Below are 17,378 nucleotides of genomic sequence, written 5' to 3'. Positions count from 1 at the left end.
TTGTCTAAGAGGAGCAGAATGACTCCCTCTGAATAATATGGTGACAACTCACTATTGCAGAAAGGCAGAAATATCTGAATAATAATTTTTTTTCCCCTCCTGCTTCAGGAAAGAAGCAGAGTAGACGACATCAGCACCTGGCACACCTTACTCAGGCTGATGTCTGTGCCAGGTCAGGTGTTCTCACTGACAAGCTGGAGAACCCTTTAATCCCACCTGTTTCACTATTCTTTCCTCTGTGTGTGAGGGGAGGTTTGCCTAAACAACGGATTTAAGGTGTCTATACCTTGAGCAGCAGATACAAAATGTATCTTATTCTGCCATTACAACATTTCTTTGGATATACCTGCCCAGTGTTTAGGCTTCCAGGGATAAAATGTTGCTCTATTTGTGCTCTATTTCTGTGCACAGATTTACCTCGCACCGTAAGCTGATAAACCCCCACAGGTTACCATTATTCAGTGTACGCTAATAGGGATACTCACCAAATCTCTGAGTCCCATGTCACGGGACAGATTGTGCACCACGTGTGAAAAGATGCTGTTGATGCAAAGACCTTTCAGTGCACAGATCTGTTTGCTCCAAGATTTGTGTGTGTGCTTGATTTCACATCACTTGAGTATTGTCACTGGAAGCTGGGGAATGATGCATAATATATAAATGAGATGTTTTTATTTTTGAAGGATTGCTACCTATGGGATCCTTAAAAGAAACCATAAGGTTTTCTGGCTGTATTTTTCAATTTATGTTCCAGACAGTATTTCTGTTTAAAAAAGAACTAAAAATACTTCAGTGGATTCCGTTGCTTTTTTAAATAAAATGAAGATATATTTGCGACGAGAGCAAAAATAGAATAGAATTATAAAATAAAAAAGATTAGTCTTTCTTAAATGACAAGAAACTTCTTTTGCAGTGCTATCCCAGCACAGGAAAGATGTGAACCTGTTGGAGAGGGTCTAGAGGAGGGATCACGAAAATGATCAGAGGAATGGAGCACCTCTGCTGTGAAGACAGGCTGAGAGTTGGGATTGTTCAGCCTGGAGAACAGAAGGCTCCAACAAGACCTTATTGCAGCCTCTAAGTACTTAAAGGAGGCTTAGAAGAACGTTGGGGACAATCTTTTTAGCAAGGCCTGTTGCAACAGAACAAGGGGTAATGTTTTTAAACTAAAAGAGGGGAGATTTAGACTAGATGTAAGGAAGAAATCTTTTACAGTGAAGGTGGTAAAACTCTGGCACATGTTTCCCAGAGAAGTGGTAGATGTCCCATCCCTGGAAACCTTCCAGGTCAGGTTGAATGGGGCTCTGGGTAACCTGATGTAGTTGAAGATGTCCCTGCTCATGCAGGGGTGGGGTTAGTCCAGATGACTTTTGAAGGTCTCTTGTAACGGAAAACATTCTAGGATCTCACTCCAGCTTACTCTGCTGCTCTGTCGCAGACTCATAGATTCCCAGGCCAGGTATCCCCTGGTTGCTCAGGGGATATAGATGAAGACATTTGTCCTGCAGCATCTATCAACCTCTTTGGCCTCTTCCCAACCACCCCGGAGTTGTTCTTTCTGGCCTAATTTTTGCTCAGGTTGGGCAAGGGGGCGGGGGTTTGACAAGGGTCTCCAGAGCCAGTCAGGCTGGGCTCCACCTAAAACTTCTCAGCTCTGAGGCTGCAGAATGAGTGTCTGCATGCTGGGAACGTGCTTGATGTTAATGGTTCTTGATCTGACTCTCCAACAGATTTGTGTTTTGTCTTAAACCGATGTGGCAGAGATTGCCAAGAAAGGCACATGGATATTGATGTTGATCAGTGGAAGCACTGTTTTTCTCAGCAGTTATGCAGTGTCATTTGGGGGCAGTTTCTCTCTCTGGGCATTTCCATGTGGGCAGTTCAAGAAAGGTCTTCATCATGCTCTGCCCAAGGTTTGACCAATCACCCCTTCATAAACTGCAAACAGATGCAATGCTGAAATTTTGCCTTGGGTGTTCCAACTCTCCCTCTACCTCACTGCCTCCCTTTTTCCTTAAGATCTTACAACCCTTCTGTCATATCAGTTTGCAGAGTGGGTTGTTGTTTTGTTTCTTCCCTTTGTGTGTATGTGCATAAGGGAGAAAGAAACATGACGGTATTGTGGAAATATGTATGAAAAAAAAGCAGGGTAAAAACTGATACCTGAGTAAAAACTCTGCCCCCTTGACTATAGTGTAAGGTTGTGAACTCTTCTTGATGGTAAAACTATCTGAATGATGGGAATGGGAGTGAAGGGGTTGAATTAATGAGTTTGAGGACAGAAGCAGGAAGCAGGGACCAGGGGCGGTGCGGCAATGTCTAAGCTCGTACTGCTGCCAAAGAGCTAATCTCAGGAAACGATGGTGTTGTAGTGCTCTGATGTGTGTGAATCCTCATTGAAATCATTACTGGTTTAACACAGAGTGGTAAGAAGGGAATATTACCTTCCTTCAAGGCTTGTCTGCAATGCAAAAGTAGGGTCACATGAACGATTTTCTACACTAATCGCTCCCCAGCACTACAGAGGGAGGAAGAGGAGCGTGTCATGGATCTCAGCAAGGCAAAAACTAGAGGTTTTCTGTGAAAGTTCTGCAGAGATATAGAAAGCCTGAAACTACCATAATGAAAATGCAGGGCCAGACACCCACCAGCTTCAGTGAAAGAGGAGGCAGGCCATGTGTGCATAGCAGTCTAATTGCATTTCTGCATTGTTTATGTCAGTGTATTAATAAGGAATTGAAAGGCAGAATCATTAGGATGTACTTGGTTAGATTATCAGGGGAAAGCAGATTTGGAACATCAGTGAGGTATGTAGAATGAACAAGTAAAGAACAAATGTTAATTATACTTAATTAGAAATGTACTGAACCACCCAAATTTAATTGTTGGATGTCTGCAAACATTGATGCCCATTAGTTTGTCCACAGTGACTGTTTTTGTTCTCCATGCCACCTTCTATTTTCGGGAAGGGGAAGTCTGAGTCCTGAGAGCTGGTAAAAGTAGGTCAGATGCCATTAATAAACAGGTAGTTCAAAAATGCCTTTGTTTAATTTGACATGTGGCCAGAATCTTAGTTCTAAATTCACACTGGCTGACTATCTGCCCGGTGGCCTTCATGGCTTCCACTCTCTATGGCAAGAAAATCTTCTTACGGTGATGTAGTAATGTAAAGGTACTTAAAATGGCTATATAAAAGAAGTATTCTAGCTATTCCCTTATTTCGCTACAGTTGAGGAAATAGATTAGCATAAAGAAAAACCAAACCCCATGTTTCTTTCAAAAAATGCAGAGGAACAGATGTGAGTGTACGTTGTAGCAGCATGGACTTACAGAGTGTTTGAAGCCAAAAGAAAGAGAGGAGTGAAATTGCATCTGATCTGCTTCAGCCTGAACAAGCAACGTGCTCAAGCATCTCATCCTGCACTCCACTGTGAGCCAAAAGTCAATGCTTGCTTGCGAACACCTTCTAGCTTCTGAAAACAGCTAGCAGGGTTTTATCCTTGTCCTCAGTCAGTATTTCGAAATTTTGAAAATATTTTTTAGTATTTTATTTAGAAAATTAATCCGACCTGGCATATACATGTGGATTAATAAGCTTGACAAATACATGCTAAACACTGAGTACAGTTTGCCCCAGTCTGTTCTCAGGATCACACACTGATGAATTTATTCTGCAAACTGTAAATGATTGGGTTATGGATCTTGGCTGAACTGGAAGGTTAAGCTTTTAAATTTCAATATTGCCAGTTTCAAATCACTTTAAATAGAAGGTTTTCAAGTTTAATGGAAATGCGTTAAAACAAAATGCATATTTTTTTAGTTGGTCATTGATCAAACCTCAAACATAAGGACTAAAGTAAGATCCAGATGGGTGCTCTGCTTAGTATCACACTTTTATCCTCACTCTCCTACCTTTTTTTTTTTTTTCACTTGCTGTCCCTCATTTTTCTTCCAGTTTCTATTTTTTACCTCATTGCCTTCAGGGGGTGGTCTCTTGGCTTTACTAGGGAGAGTCTGACACCCAGTCTTAAGGAAGAACATCTAAGGGCCATGCAGACTGTGGGATGTTATTGCTTGATCTCTTACTGACTGTGGCCCAGCCTGTAGAAAATAAAGCTTGAGGCAGGCTGTACATGGGGCCGGCACGTCAAGAGCGAGGCAAGGCCCCCATGCTGGCAGTGTCTGAACCAGTGGGACGTCCCAGCCTGTAGCCAGAAGCCTGCTCCTGTGCTAGCAGAGGCTCTTGGCCAAAGGAAGGCACCAGGTCAAACTCAGTGTGTGCTTAGGAATGATTATGAATGGAGTACTATTACTGGCTCAAGTACACCTTTTACAAAAATACACAAACTTTGGTTAGCATCCTTTTTCCTTTTATGTGTATGCCTTTCAAAAAGCCTTTGCAGAAGGCTTTGAACAGACAAAACGTATGAGGTAAGATCAAGAAAAAAATACTGAATTAAAAAATAGAAAACAGAGGTTAAGAAGGAACAGCCAGTTCTTGCAGTGTAGGGAGGTGACCAGTGAAGTTTTTCAGGAGCTGGTGCTGGGGTCTGCACTTGTCAACATGTTCAGAAATAACCTGGAAAAGGTGGTAAGGAGGTGACAGAGTTTACTGATGATACTAAGTTATTCAGATTTACAAGGTTGAGGGCTGATTGCTAAGAGCTGCAGAACCATATGAGTCTGAGTGATAAAGTGGCAGATGAAATTCACTGAAGATAAGTGTGCCTGATGTACATGAAAAACAATCCCGCTTTTACATGTAAAATCTAAGTGTAAAAAGGCTGATCATTACTACCACAAAGAGAGGGATGAGTGCTGCGATACGCAGGTTTGGGAAAGTGTTCGCGATCACGAGCAGCTCAAAAAGCAAATTAAGTCTTAGGAATTACCAGGAAAGAAATAGTAGAGAACACCATGGTAAGTCCACATAAATGCATAAATTGCTGACACCTTTTATGCTATAAACATTTCTGATCCTTTCATCTCAAAGGATGCAGCCAAACTGGGAGGCACACTAGGAGGGTGACAAAAAGAATCAAAGGCGTTTCAAGGAACGAGAGGAATGTGTGAGGGTCGAGTGAGGAGTGAGGTCAAGGCTCTGCAGATGGAAAAAGAGGTGACTTGGGGGCTACGCGATAGAGATCTATGGACTTGTGAAGGACACACATGGCTGAAGATCAGTTGTTTAGGTCTTTTCCAGTTCAAGAAGTAGGGAGCATTAAATGAAGCCAGAAGGAGGACAATTCAGAACAGAAGAGGAGATGGCTCTTCACGCGGTGTATATCAGATCTGTGAAACTCCTTGCCAGAGGATTTTGGGGGTTTGAAAAGTTTGCACAAAGTTCTGGAAGAGAAATCCACTGAAGTGTAGAAACAGCCTCTGTTGTGGGAAGTTCCTGAGCTGATAATAATTGGTGACTGGAGGAGTATTAGGAGGAAATATCTGAAGTTAGTCCTGCTCTTACTCATCTCCAACCATCTGCTTATGGTCATTGTTGAGACAGGATATGGGGTAGATGGATCCTTGGTCTTATATCCCATGTCTGTCAGTATTTTCTCTTCCTGTTTCCCTTCTAATCAACCCCCCTCTCTTCTTAAAAATGTTTCCCTCCATTCTTTCTCATCCGTTCCTTGTTTTCTGCCAGCACTTCCAGTCCTTTACTCCAGTCAGTTCAGAGCTGCTCTCAGACCCCCGACTTGTAGTGAAGCTGAAAACAAACCGTCTTGAAAAACACAACCTCAATGCAGCAATATCTCTTTCAATTCCTCCGCTGATCACTGGAAAATGGAGAGGGTGTTAGTTGTGCTTCCAGCTGGTCAGCACAGGGAGCACTAAGCAGTGTGTAAATAGATTAGTAAAGAGTTACTTCTTTCTAGAGACAAGAGGATTGAGTCAGGACAGCAAAGGAAAAGAAGGAAATGTTGGCAATGCAAAGGAAGGTGGTGGTGATACCTGGATCTTGAAAGGCTATAGATGTGAGGTTATGTCTAGAAGCTGAGCGAGCTGTTGGGAGAGACTCATGCATGGAAAATAACTTACGCCAGAAAGGTCTGAACAATATCTTGAACTTTATATATGGGGAACATAGATTGGAAATAGAAGAAACAGAGCACAAGAGTAGACATGGTATGTAGAGGTTACATGGTATTTCTCTTTAGGTTTCTGACTGCTCAACCAAATCAGAAAACAGCTTTTCCTTTCAGTGCTACGAACTAGTAAAATCAATCACTTTTCCCCCCTTCAAGGTATTCTAGGTGCATGTGCAAACCTCATGCTTTGAGTGATAATTTTGGAGTTCTAGCGAATATCCAGCTCCTTTGTGGAGGATGTGGTTGTTGCTTTCGGACAGAGAAAGTGAAGACTGAGTCAGAGTGACCACGTGGGAGATGAGAGTGATTACAGTCTAGCAAAGGAGGGAAAGGAGGCGGACAAAAAGGAAGGAAGGAAGGATTGACTGAAATATGATGGTATTCTGTGTCCATGAAGAATGCTAAGCAGTATGAAGAAGGAAAGTGAGGGTCAAGAAGTGAAATATAATTATCTGATAAGAAATTCAAGGTGAGAATATTTCAGGTCACCTCAGGATGTGCAAACATCTAAAAAATTACTTTCAAAAGCTCTTATATTCCCTAATGGCCAGGAGTCACAAGTACTGCTGAAGAAGTTGGAAGCAAAACATGCTTTTTGGTGACTCAGCCTCAGGCATTTGTATTTTTTTGTTGTGAATAGCAGGTGTTGCATGATGCTGAGGTGCACAGATGTAGATGTGATTTTTTTCCCATGGAGACACGAGCATGAGCTGATGAAGGGTTGAAAGGTGGGATAGGTAAGACTACTGTTGATTTTGCTGCTTCTTTTGAGATGGTTCAGATCAATCAGCTTTCTGTGGTAGCATTCTGGTATAGTTCTGGTATATAAGCCATAAAGTTTGGAAAGTATGAGTGTGAAAGGGAAACACTATCCATTTATCTGGTTGCATGTTGATAATAGCAATAAAGGCAGTGTGCAATTGTCAAACAGTTTCCACAGATCCATGGCAATATGCAACAAAGCCATGAATGCCATACACCCTACTGCTTTCAAAGATGATCACCAGAAGGATGGGGCATTCAGGACATTGTGAATTCCCTAGACAATACACTTTCCCTCTAAGAATCCCCCTCAGAGGGGACACAGAGCATCCTACAAAACAGAAGAAAACTCAATCCTCACTCTGGCAACTGAGCAGTGAACCAGGGCCCCAACCCAGCCTAATTCATGGAGGCCACTGAGAAATCCTCCACCCACCCTGCAGCTTGAAAGTGAGTAACTCCTTAGCACAGATAGTAGTGTCCTTAGTCAAAAGTTGCTCCTCCACTGGAGACAGAGATTGAAGGTAATGGAGTTGCTGCTCACTGGGAGCCGTGAGTATGTCTGAAGTGAGATGTGATGTCCCATCTACTCTTGGTGGGCTAGTGTTGACACTGCAGTGGGAAGCAGTAGGTGCTAGTGACTGTGAGAGCAGAGAGGTGAATGAGGTATGCAGAGGAGGAACCTTCACCATGCTCATCAGGAAGTCTTGTTTTGCTTTCCTTGCTAAGCTCCTAAATAAATATAAAGAAACAAACTACAATGTATGATGTAAAATGCATCCAGCTCCTACCATTTATAGCACGTTTCCTCCTGTCCCCACTAACCTGCTTATTCGGGAATGCACTTGGGATGAACTCCCAGCTGGCTGCAGCTTTGCCACTGAATGCAGTGGGGCTGGCATTTCAACCTCTGATTATTTTTTGACCTAGAGCAGGAACACTTGGACCAGAGCTCCTTAGAATCATAGAATCACATCCACAGCCAAGGCTCGTGTAGCACACTGGCAGAGGGCCAGCACATGTTCTCCCCCGCCACCCCCATAAAGCATGTTTTGCAACATGTATGTAGTCCCTTCTACTATTTTCCCTCTCTGTTTCCTTCCTCAAACCACCTCAGTATTCACCAGAACATGTAGCTATGCCAGCCCTGAGCTACAATCGCATGGTGCTGGAGACCGAGGCACAGAGCAGGCGAGGCTCGTGTTATTCAGATTTTGTTGATAACTTCCAAGTGGAAAACAGTTCCTATATATTCTTTACAATTGCAGGAATTTCCAGAGTTCCTGTTTTAAGGTTAGTGTTGTCACCTCTTGAAAGATGTGAGTCAGCCCAGCTTGAATAAGTAATAACATTGCCTCAGTAATGCTAGGACCTAAAAAAAAGGATAGATGCTGAGAAAAATATTGTGCCTGCTGTTAATCACTCTCAAAAATGGTCACCATCAGTGACAGGATGGCTTCCTCTTGCTCCTAGTACCGGTACAATTGCCAAATACTACCTCAGTAAACAAGAGTGTGATTGGGGCTACCGATGTCTTTGCCAAGAGGAATGCCGAATCCCTGAATGGGATGTTACTGGAGGGAGAGATTGCGATGGCCTCTGGCATCACACAGGAGGGTTTGGGAGGGAGCTGCTGAAAAGATGAGGAGGCAAGAAGATGAGTATTTTTCCAACTGATATGGGATTGAGTCTCTGCTGCTGGTATTTGTCACTGTACTACTTGAACTGCAAATTGCAGAACTGTCTCCAGAGTGGGGGAGAAGATGTGTCGGGACACAAGCTGAGTCTAGGGCTTTCATTTAGGACTGTCTGTCACACAGAGGGTCAAATCTGTCCTGTGACTAATTAGACAAATTCTTTACCTCAGCTCCTACGCTCTGCTATAAATCACTGGAGTAACAACAAAACCACTTTTCTTCTCAGACCAGTAGTTTCATAGGCAGGACCTCAGCTTGGAGCTGGTTTGATTTCAGTGAAATACATCAAGATGACATGAAGTGCACTCTTAGCCTGGAAATTTTTCCCCGTCAATAGTTATAAATATACCACGTTATTGTGCTTGGCATGCTGTATGCTAATAGAGGTGAGGGCTCTGAAACTCATTAGGAAAGGGAGCAGGCTGCGGAGCAGAGTGAGGACAGTGTGAAGCTAAGGTTGATAACCACGGCCTTGTCCAGAACAGGCCATGGGAGTTTTCTTATCTCACTTTGGCAGGAGGTGCTGCTAGCTTCCTGTGCGAAATCAGGAGCATATGCTGCTTTCCTCTTGTTGTTTGGCTTCCTCCACTACACAAGACGGTTCCCAGCACTGTGATTATCTTTGTATCTTCAAACATGGCACACTCTGCTTCCTCAAGGGCTTGATGTATTCCTGAGAAGAGGGCTGGCTCCCCTCCCCCAGGCCGCTTCTCTAGGGCCCCCGCCAGTGCCAGCTCCACGTATCACAGCTGAACTTACTTCTGGTTGCGTAAACCATCCCCAGCCCTTCCAAAGAAGTGTACATTCACAAAGCTAAGGGTGGTGAGCAGGACTGCCAGCGGGCAGCTGGGCATGTAACACGTGCTACCAGCTTCCCCTGGCCCACAGCGCCAGCAGAGCCACTTGCACCTCTCCTTCCCCTCACATTGGGCTTCACTTGAAACCCACAAGAGAATTTAAACCTTCTGGTTTTACACAGGAGTAGCTGATTTCTCAGGCTCTTGACTCAAAGGACGAAGCGTGCCTGTGCGTGCAGGTGTGTGTGTGAGCACACACAGGCAAACGCGCATGTAAGCACGCACACAGGCACATGGAAATAAACTACTCCGGGGTGAGAAACCTCATTACTGTGCTTCCCCCAGGGCTCAACTAAGACAGCAGAGTCTAATTACCTTGCTGTGAGGTTGCATAATGTTTCTAAGCATACGTTTGGACACACGCCCTCTTAGCATGTATTATATAGGAGCTCTACATGTGCATAGCCACAGCCATGAAGTAGGGACGTGAAAGGGGCTGCAGGGAAACAGGTGTAAGAAGTGCTTAGAACTGTTCTGGCAGATATCAGCTTGTTTACCAATCTCTGTGCACACTGTGTGCTTTTTCGTTAACCTGGTAACCCTGCCGTAAGCTTTCCTGAAGATTCAAAGCAATGAGGCTCATCCCACAACAAAACATTTCAGGAATTCATGCACGCCGGAGATAATCTCGAGTAAGACTCAGATATCCAAAATTCAGTGGGATTTCCCTGCAAACACAGACAGTTCTTGCTACAAATAGTGTACCCTTGCTATTTTACCGGACAGATAGTTCGAAGTAACTTGTAATTTCTTTACAAAGCAGAAAAATATGTGGCTGATGTTATCTGAGGACACACACAACATCAGTTGAATTAACGGGAAGATGATTGTGTGTTTTGGTTCCAGCCAGAGTAAATTTTTTTATTGTCACTTTTCTTTCTTTCTTTCCAGGCATATGTACTTAACACAAACATTTGATTTGATGACTACATCTAAGTTCAGCAAGGCCTTATCTCTTTCTTGAGAAAATGCCTCTTAATTACTTCCATTTGACCCTTGCCCGTCTTTACCCGATGCTGCTGGCTTAAGCAGTGGCTTCACATGGCACTGCTGGCAGCAGCAGGAGACAGGATGACTGAGTTCTGACCTGAGTAACCAGCTCAGGAGACTGGAGGTGGCTCGTGTGCTGTCCCTAAGCTGTGTTAGTGTATTTGAGGTTAAAGTGAGAGCATTTGGCAGCTGAGGAGGGAAATCATCTGGTTCTGCATCCAAAGGGATGAGTCTGAGTCTTGTCCTAGGTTTTGCCTGGCAGCCGTGCTGCAACTGATTTGTAAATGTTTGCTGATCCAGCAGACCGTGGAGCCAAAGCGGCACATATGAGAGTACTCACATCTCCTGCTGTGTACCATGGGCTGTTGGATGATGTATTCTCAGCTTCATTTTTACTCCTTTTTTATTCAAACCATGGGTGTCAGCTATTAAGTGTATGTGATTTTGTACTATGATTGCATTAACATTGTAATTGGCAGTTTGGAGAAAGTGTGGAATGCAAAGTTAGTAGAATTCATATATGTGCCTCCAGGGCTAATATTTCATCTAGTGTTTTACATGTGTGTTTCTTGTCATTGTGATGTTATTGCAATTATGGTTGTTGTTTGTATTGTGATATTAATGAGGAATCAGCAGCTCATTGTGCTAAACATCAACAAAGATATAACATTGTCCTCATCCCTAAGACATGGCAACCTAAATATATGCAGTCTTTTTCAAGGAATTATGAGGAAGAGTACAATAATAACTAAGCCTGGAGGCTCCAGAGCTGCAAGAAAGGGGATTGGAGATGCCTTTCAGAAATGCACAAGCAATACCTTCTTTCTGTCCTTTACCAAAATACATGTTTCTGTAAGGATTTTTATAGTAAAAAGCACAAATTTTCATCATTGTAACGAAGAAACATAATTTTTTTCTGTGGGGAAAGGACTTTTTTTTAGTTACTTTTTAGTATGGGAGAAATGAGATTTTTTAGGTCTCTGTCTTCCTACAGATACAGAAGTTGCCCAAATACCCAGCCACAAGGATGTGCCTTTAATACCTCCTGTTTCTGTGCCTACAGTACTGGCATCATGAAATAAATTCTGATATCTGCTATGGGATGGAAATGTTATCATCAGATCACCACATTATCATGTCTTCTGTGTTCTAGTCTTTTTACAGAACCAGACTTCTTAAAGTGTTAAATGAGCCAAGTAAATGGTATCTACATTTCTGAATAATTTTAAACCATTTTTTCCCCATCTGAATGCATCAACTGTCTTAATGCAGCTGTCTTTCATCTACCCTGGCCTCAACAATCACGTATTAGAAGCTGGCTTTTAAAACAGAGTCTGGAATAAATGGTTGTGTAGATAACTCTTTCCTGCTATTGCTCCCTGTTCTCTTTTCATGCGTGAATGACCATGGCCTGCTCCTGTGTTTTAGCTTTTTCAGCTCACTGAACCTCTCTATGCATGTGAAGAAATTTGGACAGACAATCATATGTCTGAGCTAATGATTACGGCTCAAGGTAGTTTTATTCCTTTAAGCTGTAATAACTGCTAAGACACCGCCCAGTTTGACGCAAAGTTGCACAACTAAAAACAAGCATGTAAAGTTAGTGTCATATTGATATTATAAACAACACACAGTTTAAGCAAACTGCACATTTAGCTGAAGGGAAATGAACATCATTCTTTGGTCAGGGTTGCATCACATGCCGTTATCCAGTCACCAGGTTTTAAAGGTCATTTCTCCAAACAACTGATACATATGTCAGAACTATTTCATCACAGATACTACAGTCATTATCTTTCAAAGGAACATACTGTATTTGAAAGACCTTGATCCTGCTGAAGGGTTAAGCTCTACTGATGAAGCTGGAATTGAACAAGCAACAAACAAATTTTGGGTGAAAAGCGAAACTAGATACCCTAGAAGACTAGGGACAGTCAGCATTTAAGAAGCATTCCAATGTGTTTATTTTCATGTGTACCGAATTAGGCTTTGGAAAACAAATTAGCTCTACCATGACCACACCTGAATGTTCTGATTAGAAGCCAATTCGTTGCATAAGGCAAAAACATTTTTTCCGTGGGATTTCCATTCATTAACATGACTTTGATTTTTTTCAGATTAAATGAACATTTACATCCCTTTGGCAATTAGATATAGTTTTGTTTAACTTTGTTTTGCTAGTTAGCAGGGTTATGGTTATTTTTACTGTGTGTCTTGTAATCATTGAACCCCAGTATTGATATTTTGCCATTTTGTAAACTGACCTAAAGAAAACATTCAGAAATGAGAACTTGCATAATTTTTTTCATGGTAACAAAAATAACCTGCACATAGTGAAACAGCATCCAATACATTAAGGAACTGATCTTGAAACGAATATAATTTGTCTTCAATTTGAGGCTGAAAATAATATGAACTCATGTTTGAAGCTAAGCCTGAACCATGACAATGGCTTCAAACAGGAACACTGAAAATGGGATGTAGGTCTTGCAGAGCCACAGTGGGTTAAATGTTAACATTGACTCAGAGAGCTAATATTCAAGGAAGGGCTGTGGTAGTGGATCCATCATCAGACTCCAAAACTCAAGGTTTAACGAAAAGTAACTATACTTGCCTGGTCATCACAGCACCTGCAGTCTCCCTGGCTGGTCCCTGTTTCCAGAATTGTTTTGTCTTATGTGTTGAATGTTTCAGTCTATCACCAAATCAATAAAATTCCATTTTTGTTGTCTTCAGGCATGGCTTTTGCTCCTATACTGAAGGATCTTTCATCCTCAAAGCTGGCAGCAACATAGGAAACAGGATCCAGAGCATTACTGAGCGAATGGCTGTAATAGAGGGCAAAAATAAGGTATGATTCCTAGAAGCAGATAATGTTTCCATGTGACAGCATGTGTTGAAAAGGCAGTATAAGACATTGAAGTAACAGTATTTATTATCGAGAGGCCAGTATTTTTATATTGTTTAGATTTGAAGAGTTTGGCTTTTATCTGCTGAGATGTTGAAATGTAGTTATTTCTGCATGCAGCCATATTAAGGTAAGTGACATGCCAGGAGAGTGCATCAGTGGGATTGACTGTATCTGCTCTCTTAGGGCTGGTCTGTAGTATCTTGGGGAAGCTCAAGAGCACAGGGGCAGGGTTCCAGGCTGTCTTTGCTTCATTTTGTGACATTGCACAATTTCCTGTTGTTTTTCCTATGAGAATTAAACAATTTACTCTCATTAAAAAGTTTATTCACAGATGTGGTCTTAGATTATTAGATGACCAGGTCTTCTCTTGCAATACAAAATTTAAAGGGCCAAATTACTCTTATTATAGAAGAAAAGTTTAAGAGAGATCTCAGTCAGAGACAGTACGATGGGATTCACTGTGGCAGAATTAACCATCTAAATGTTAAGTCTAGCCCAAGTCAAACACTCCTTTATGGGCCATGGCGAGACGCAGGCACTCTGAAGGACAGAAAAAGGCAATGAGATAATTCGACAAGGGCCATGGGGGATTGTCCCTTCAGATCAAAATGTTGTCCTAAAGGTTGCCATAGATCCACTGCACTTCCCAGCATGAGACAGGTTTGGTGCGGTTGGGTAGCCCGTGCTATGGAGGAGCTCAGGTGAAGATGCGCAATGCCTTGCCACGGTCACAGCATCCATTTGCACAGGCTAGTTTGGTTTTTGGTGGTAACGGCTGAAGAGATTCTAAATTTTAATGGCTGCCTTAATCTAGGCCTGTCATTTCTAAGGACATTGAAATACTTTTTGTAACTCTAAGGGCACTAGGGATATAGGTCTCCTTTCCTTGATGGCTGCCTTCAGTCTTCTGCACATGAAAATGGGTATAAACTGTACTTATTCTCATGTTAGAGCCCTTTCACACACTGCAGAATAAATAGAGCTTTGCCTGTAGCCAAGAATTTGGCCTAGGACTACATTTTGTTCTGCTGTTGTATTATTTAGAAAGCACTACAGGTGTTCATGGCACCATTCCAGCGCATGGGAACAGGCTGGATCTCAGTGAGACAATTGCTCTATTTAGCTGGCCAACGCTATGTGCTTAAAGATCAAGGTAAAGATGGGAGCAAAGAGCTTACTAGAGGAGACTATCAATCATAGGAAAGCACATGAAAAATGAGACATAAGGAGAGATTTGAAGGAGAAAAGGGAAATCATTTCAGGCACAAGAAGACATAGACTAATCCAAAGGTGGATAACCAGTAGTTTTCCAGAAGGCATCTAGCCATGCTATGGGTGAAGTCCTACCCTCTCACAGGGTGCAGAAGGAGCTAATGACGAAATCTCATTCTCCTTGTGTGCCATTTGGAGACAGCGGAAGAGGAGTGACTGAAATGTCAAAGCAACTTCCAGTCGACAGCACGTAAATTCCTCCCTGGAGGAAGATGCTAATAATGGGTCCTTGCAGCAGAACTGCAGGTTTTGTTTGAAGGTTTTGGCAAACAGCCCTTTTTTAAAAATGAACCAAGGAATGGTCTCTGCATGTGTTACATAGAAAGTTTTGCAATGAAACTTTGTAGTTCTCCTTGGTATTCCTTGTCTTCATGCTTCAACTGAGAAAGGTCTACCTTGCACTGCTTTATTCCTCCTAGTCCCCATAGTCTCTTTGCTCAGCTTTTTCCCATGTTTTCAAAGGCTTCTTCATTTCTGCTGCTCTTCCATAGCTTTTCAAGCACAGCTGGATTGCTATTGTAAGTAGAAAATGCTCTCTAAACCTGAGTTCCTGGCCAAGCTGTGAGTTGCATGACTTGTGCACACACAGCTGCTCTAGAGCATCCAGGAATATTAGTCTATAGCTTTTCTGTCTTTTCAGTCCAAGAGTCTTTCTTGGTCTCCCAGAGCAAGCTCAAAGGGACACAGTTCAGACAAAACCCTTCCTCATCTGCTGGAATATTGTAAGACTCTTAATAGCACTGAGCTCACTGAATGCCGCATGTCATCACAAGTGTCTGGCTCTGATGGACTGCTACTGTGAGCAGTTCTGCTACTGCAAACAGCAATGAACAGCATTCTGAGGCACTTCCACGTCAGTGGAGTCCTGCTATCTAAACAGAGTGTCTATGCCACTTCCACATCCAAGCATAGCAAGTGTGGTAAAAACAGTCTCAAAGCTCAGTGGAAACAAGAAAGATGTAGGAGACAAAGCAGTAGGAAATGGATGAAGAAACTCAAAAAGTTTCACATTTGGGTTAGCATGAAAGGAGAAAAGGGGGTGACCACAGGGTGAGATTATTGTAATCAAGGGAAGAGATGAACAAGGAATAGTCAAAAGGTTTCTTTTAGCAATCAAGGTAGCTGTTTTCACCTTGCTTAAAGACATTGTGCCAGTTCCACCCATTTCCTGTACGTGCGACATCTGAGTCCCTGTAGTTTGACTTCTCACTGTGGTAGGTTGATTGGTTGTTTGTTTGTCTGTGGTTATCAAGGTACCCAAAAGTATATTTTTAAAGTTAGAAAAACCTCAAACCCCGTTTCTGTACTGTTCAAGTAATGCAGGAAGCCTGTGCTACATTATTCTTCTGGTGACAGAGAAACCGTGACAGGAGTGTTTTAGTAACATTTCCGTTGAAGCCTCTTTTAGCAGACATTGAGAAACTCGAGTGGTATAATGGAAGAACTTTGTAACATAAGCCTTGACATACTTAATCATAAGACAACTCTTGAAGTGATTTGATTCCCCCACCCAAAGTTTTCATTCTCATTTTGCTGGACATTTCAGTGACTTCCTACGAAGTTGGGCTATTCTTAAGCTTCTCATGTAAACAGATCACAGACAGTCTCCTGTCATTCAGTTGCTAAAAATCATCACTTCTCAGTGTTCCCAGCTAAAGCTAACTGCTATGTGTAACTCAGGGCTAATACTGGTTATGATTATTCTTAGCAAGATCAGTGGTCATTAAATTGTCAATCTGTGAATGACTTGCAATAACGATCTACAAAGAGCTGATGTCTTCATTGGTATCAGCGCATACATACATATGGGGCATGTATTCTCTCTTGTGTGTGCAAGCACACACTGGTTTACCTATAGCTTTGAAAGAAGGAGTCAGTACTCCTTGTTCAGGCGTACAAGGGGCAAGGAGCCACAGAAGAGGTGGACAAAGGTGCTAGGCATGGAGAACGCACGGGAGAGTGCTAAGGCGGCGAGTTCAGATGAGCAAGTACAACATATTAGCCAAGAAGAAAGGATAATAAATGCAAGGGAAGGAGGCAGTAGGCAGGAGGGCACTTGAGTATAGGGGAGAGTTGGAGGGCGTGAGACAAACCCCCCTTGTTTTTGTGAAATAACCTACTAGACCCACGTTCTTGAGAACTTTAAATGCAACAGAAGGTCCCCAACTGCCCCATCCCCCTGCTGCTAGCAAATGTCAGGGTCCCACTGGCAACAGCAGGTACCATGAAAGCTGGGTCTGTGTTTCCAGGAACTATGCATAAAGCATAGTAGCAGTGCATAAAGTTATCGTTCATAATGTGAGTGTGTATGTGTATATACACACACATATAAATATATATACATACATGCACAAGTATATATGTATATGAGTATGACTTTGTTTTCCACTGCATAAATACCTTACTGACACAAGTTTTTGGTGGTCCCATCCCTTGTAAGTGACAAAGCCTCTTGACTTCAGGGAAAATGGAAAGTAATGGCCCTGTAACAAGATTCTGCAAGACCAATCCTAGGCTCGCCCTTGACCATCTCTGGTTTGGCTGGCAATGGTGCATCACTCTGACGTGTTGGCTGTGGGTAGTGTTAAAAACTGTGATCCAACATAAAGATGGAGTGCTAGATAGTCAGAAGAGTCAATCCTTCTTGGACATGACTGATAAGGTGTGATCAAGCAAGGTAGGATGGGTCCATGTCTCCTGCATTTTCCGTGCCAAGCTCTGAACCTTTTGCTCTCTTCCACATACCCTCATTACTGAAGGGACAAGGAAGCACCTGTCGTTTCTGCTCCCAGTCCCT

The 17,378-nt window shown here is 42.5% G+C and overlaps 1 protein-coding gene across 1 annotated transcript in view; it reads left to right on the top strand.

Moving 5' to 3' along the window:
- Window positions 1–17,378, top strand: part of FLT1 (fms-related tyrosine kinase 1) — a gene marked incomplete at its 5' end in the record, with an annotated part of 91,657 nt that overhangs the window by 18,258 nt on the left and 56,021 nt on the right. Inside the window, one exon of the mRNA XM_010140061.1 lies at window positions 13,135–13,249. Coding sequence (XP_010138363.1) covers window positions 13,135–13,249 — 115 coding nt within the window. The remainder of the gene's footprint in view (window positions 1–13,134; window positions 13,250–17,378) is intronic.

The sequence above is a fragment of the Buceros rhinoceros genome, unplaced genomic scaffold (assembly GCF_000710305.1).
Source record: "Buceros rhinoceros silvestris isolate BGI_N320 unplaced genomic scaffold, ASM71030v1 scaffold237, whole genome shotgun sequence".
NCBI lineage: Eukaryota > Metazoa > Chordata > Aves > Bucerotiformes > Bucerotidae > Buceros > Buceros rhinoceros.
The sequence above is the reverse complement of the archived record's forward strand: the minus strand, read 5'-3'. Positions and strand labels throughout refer to the sequence as shown.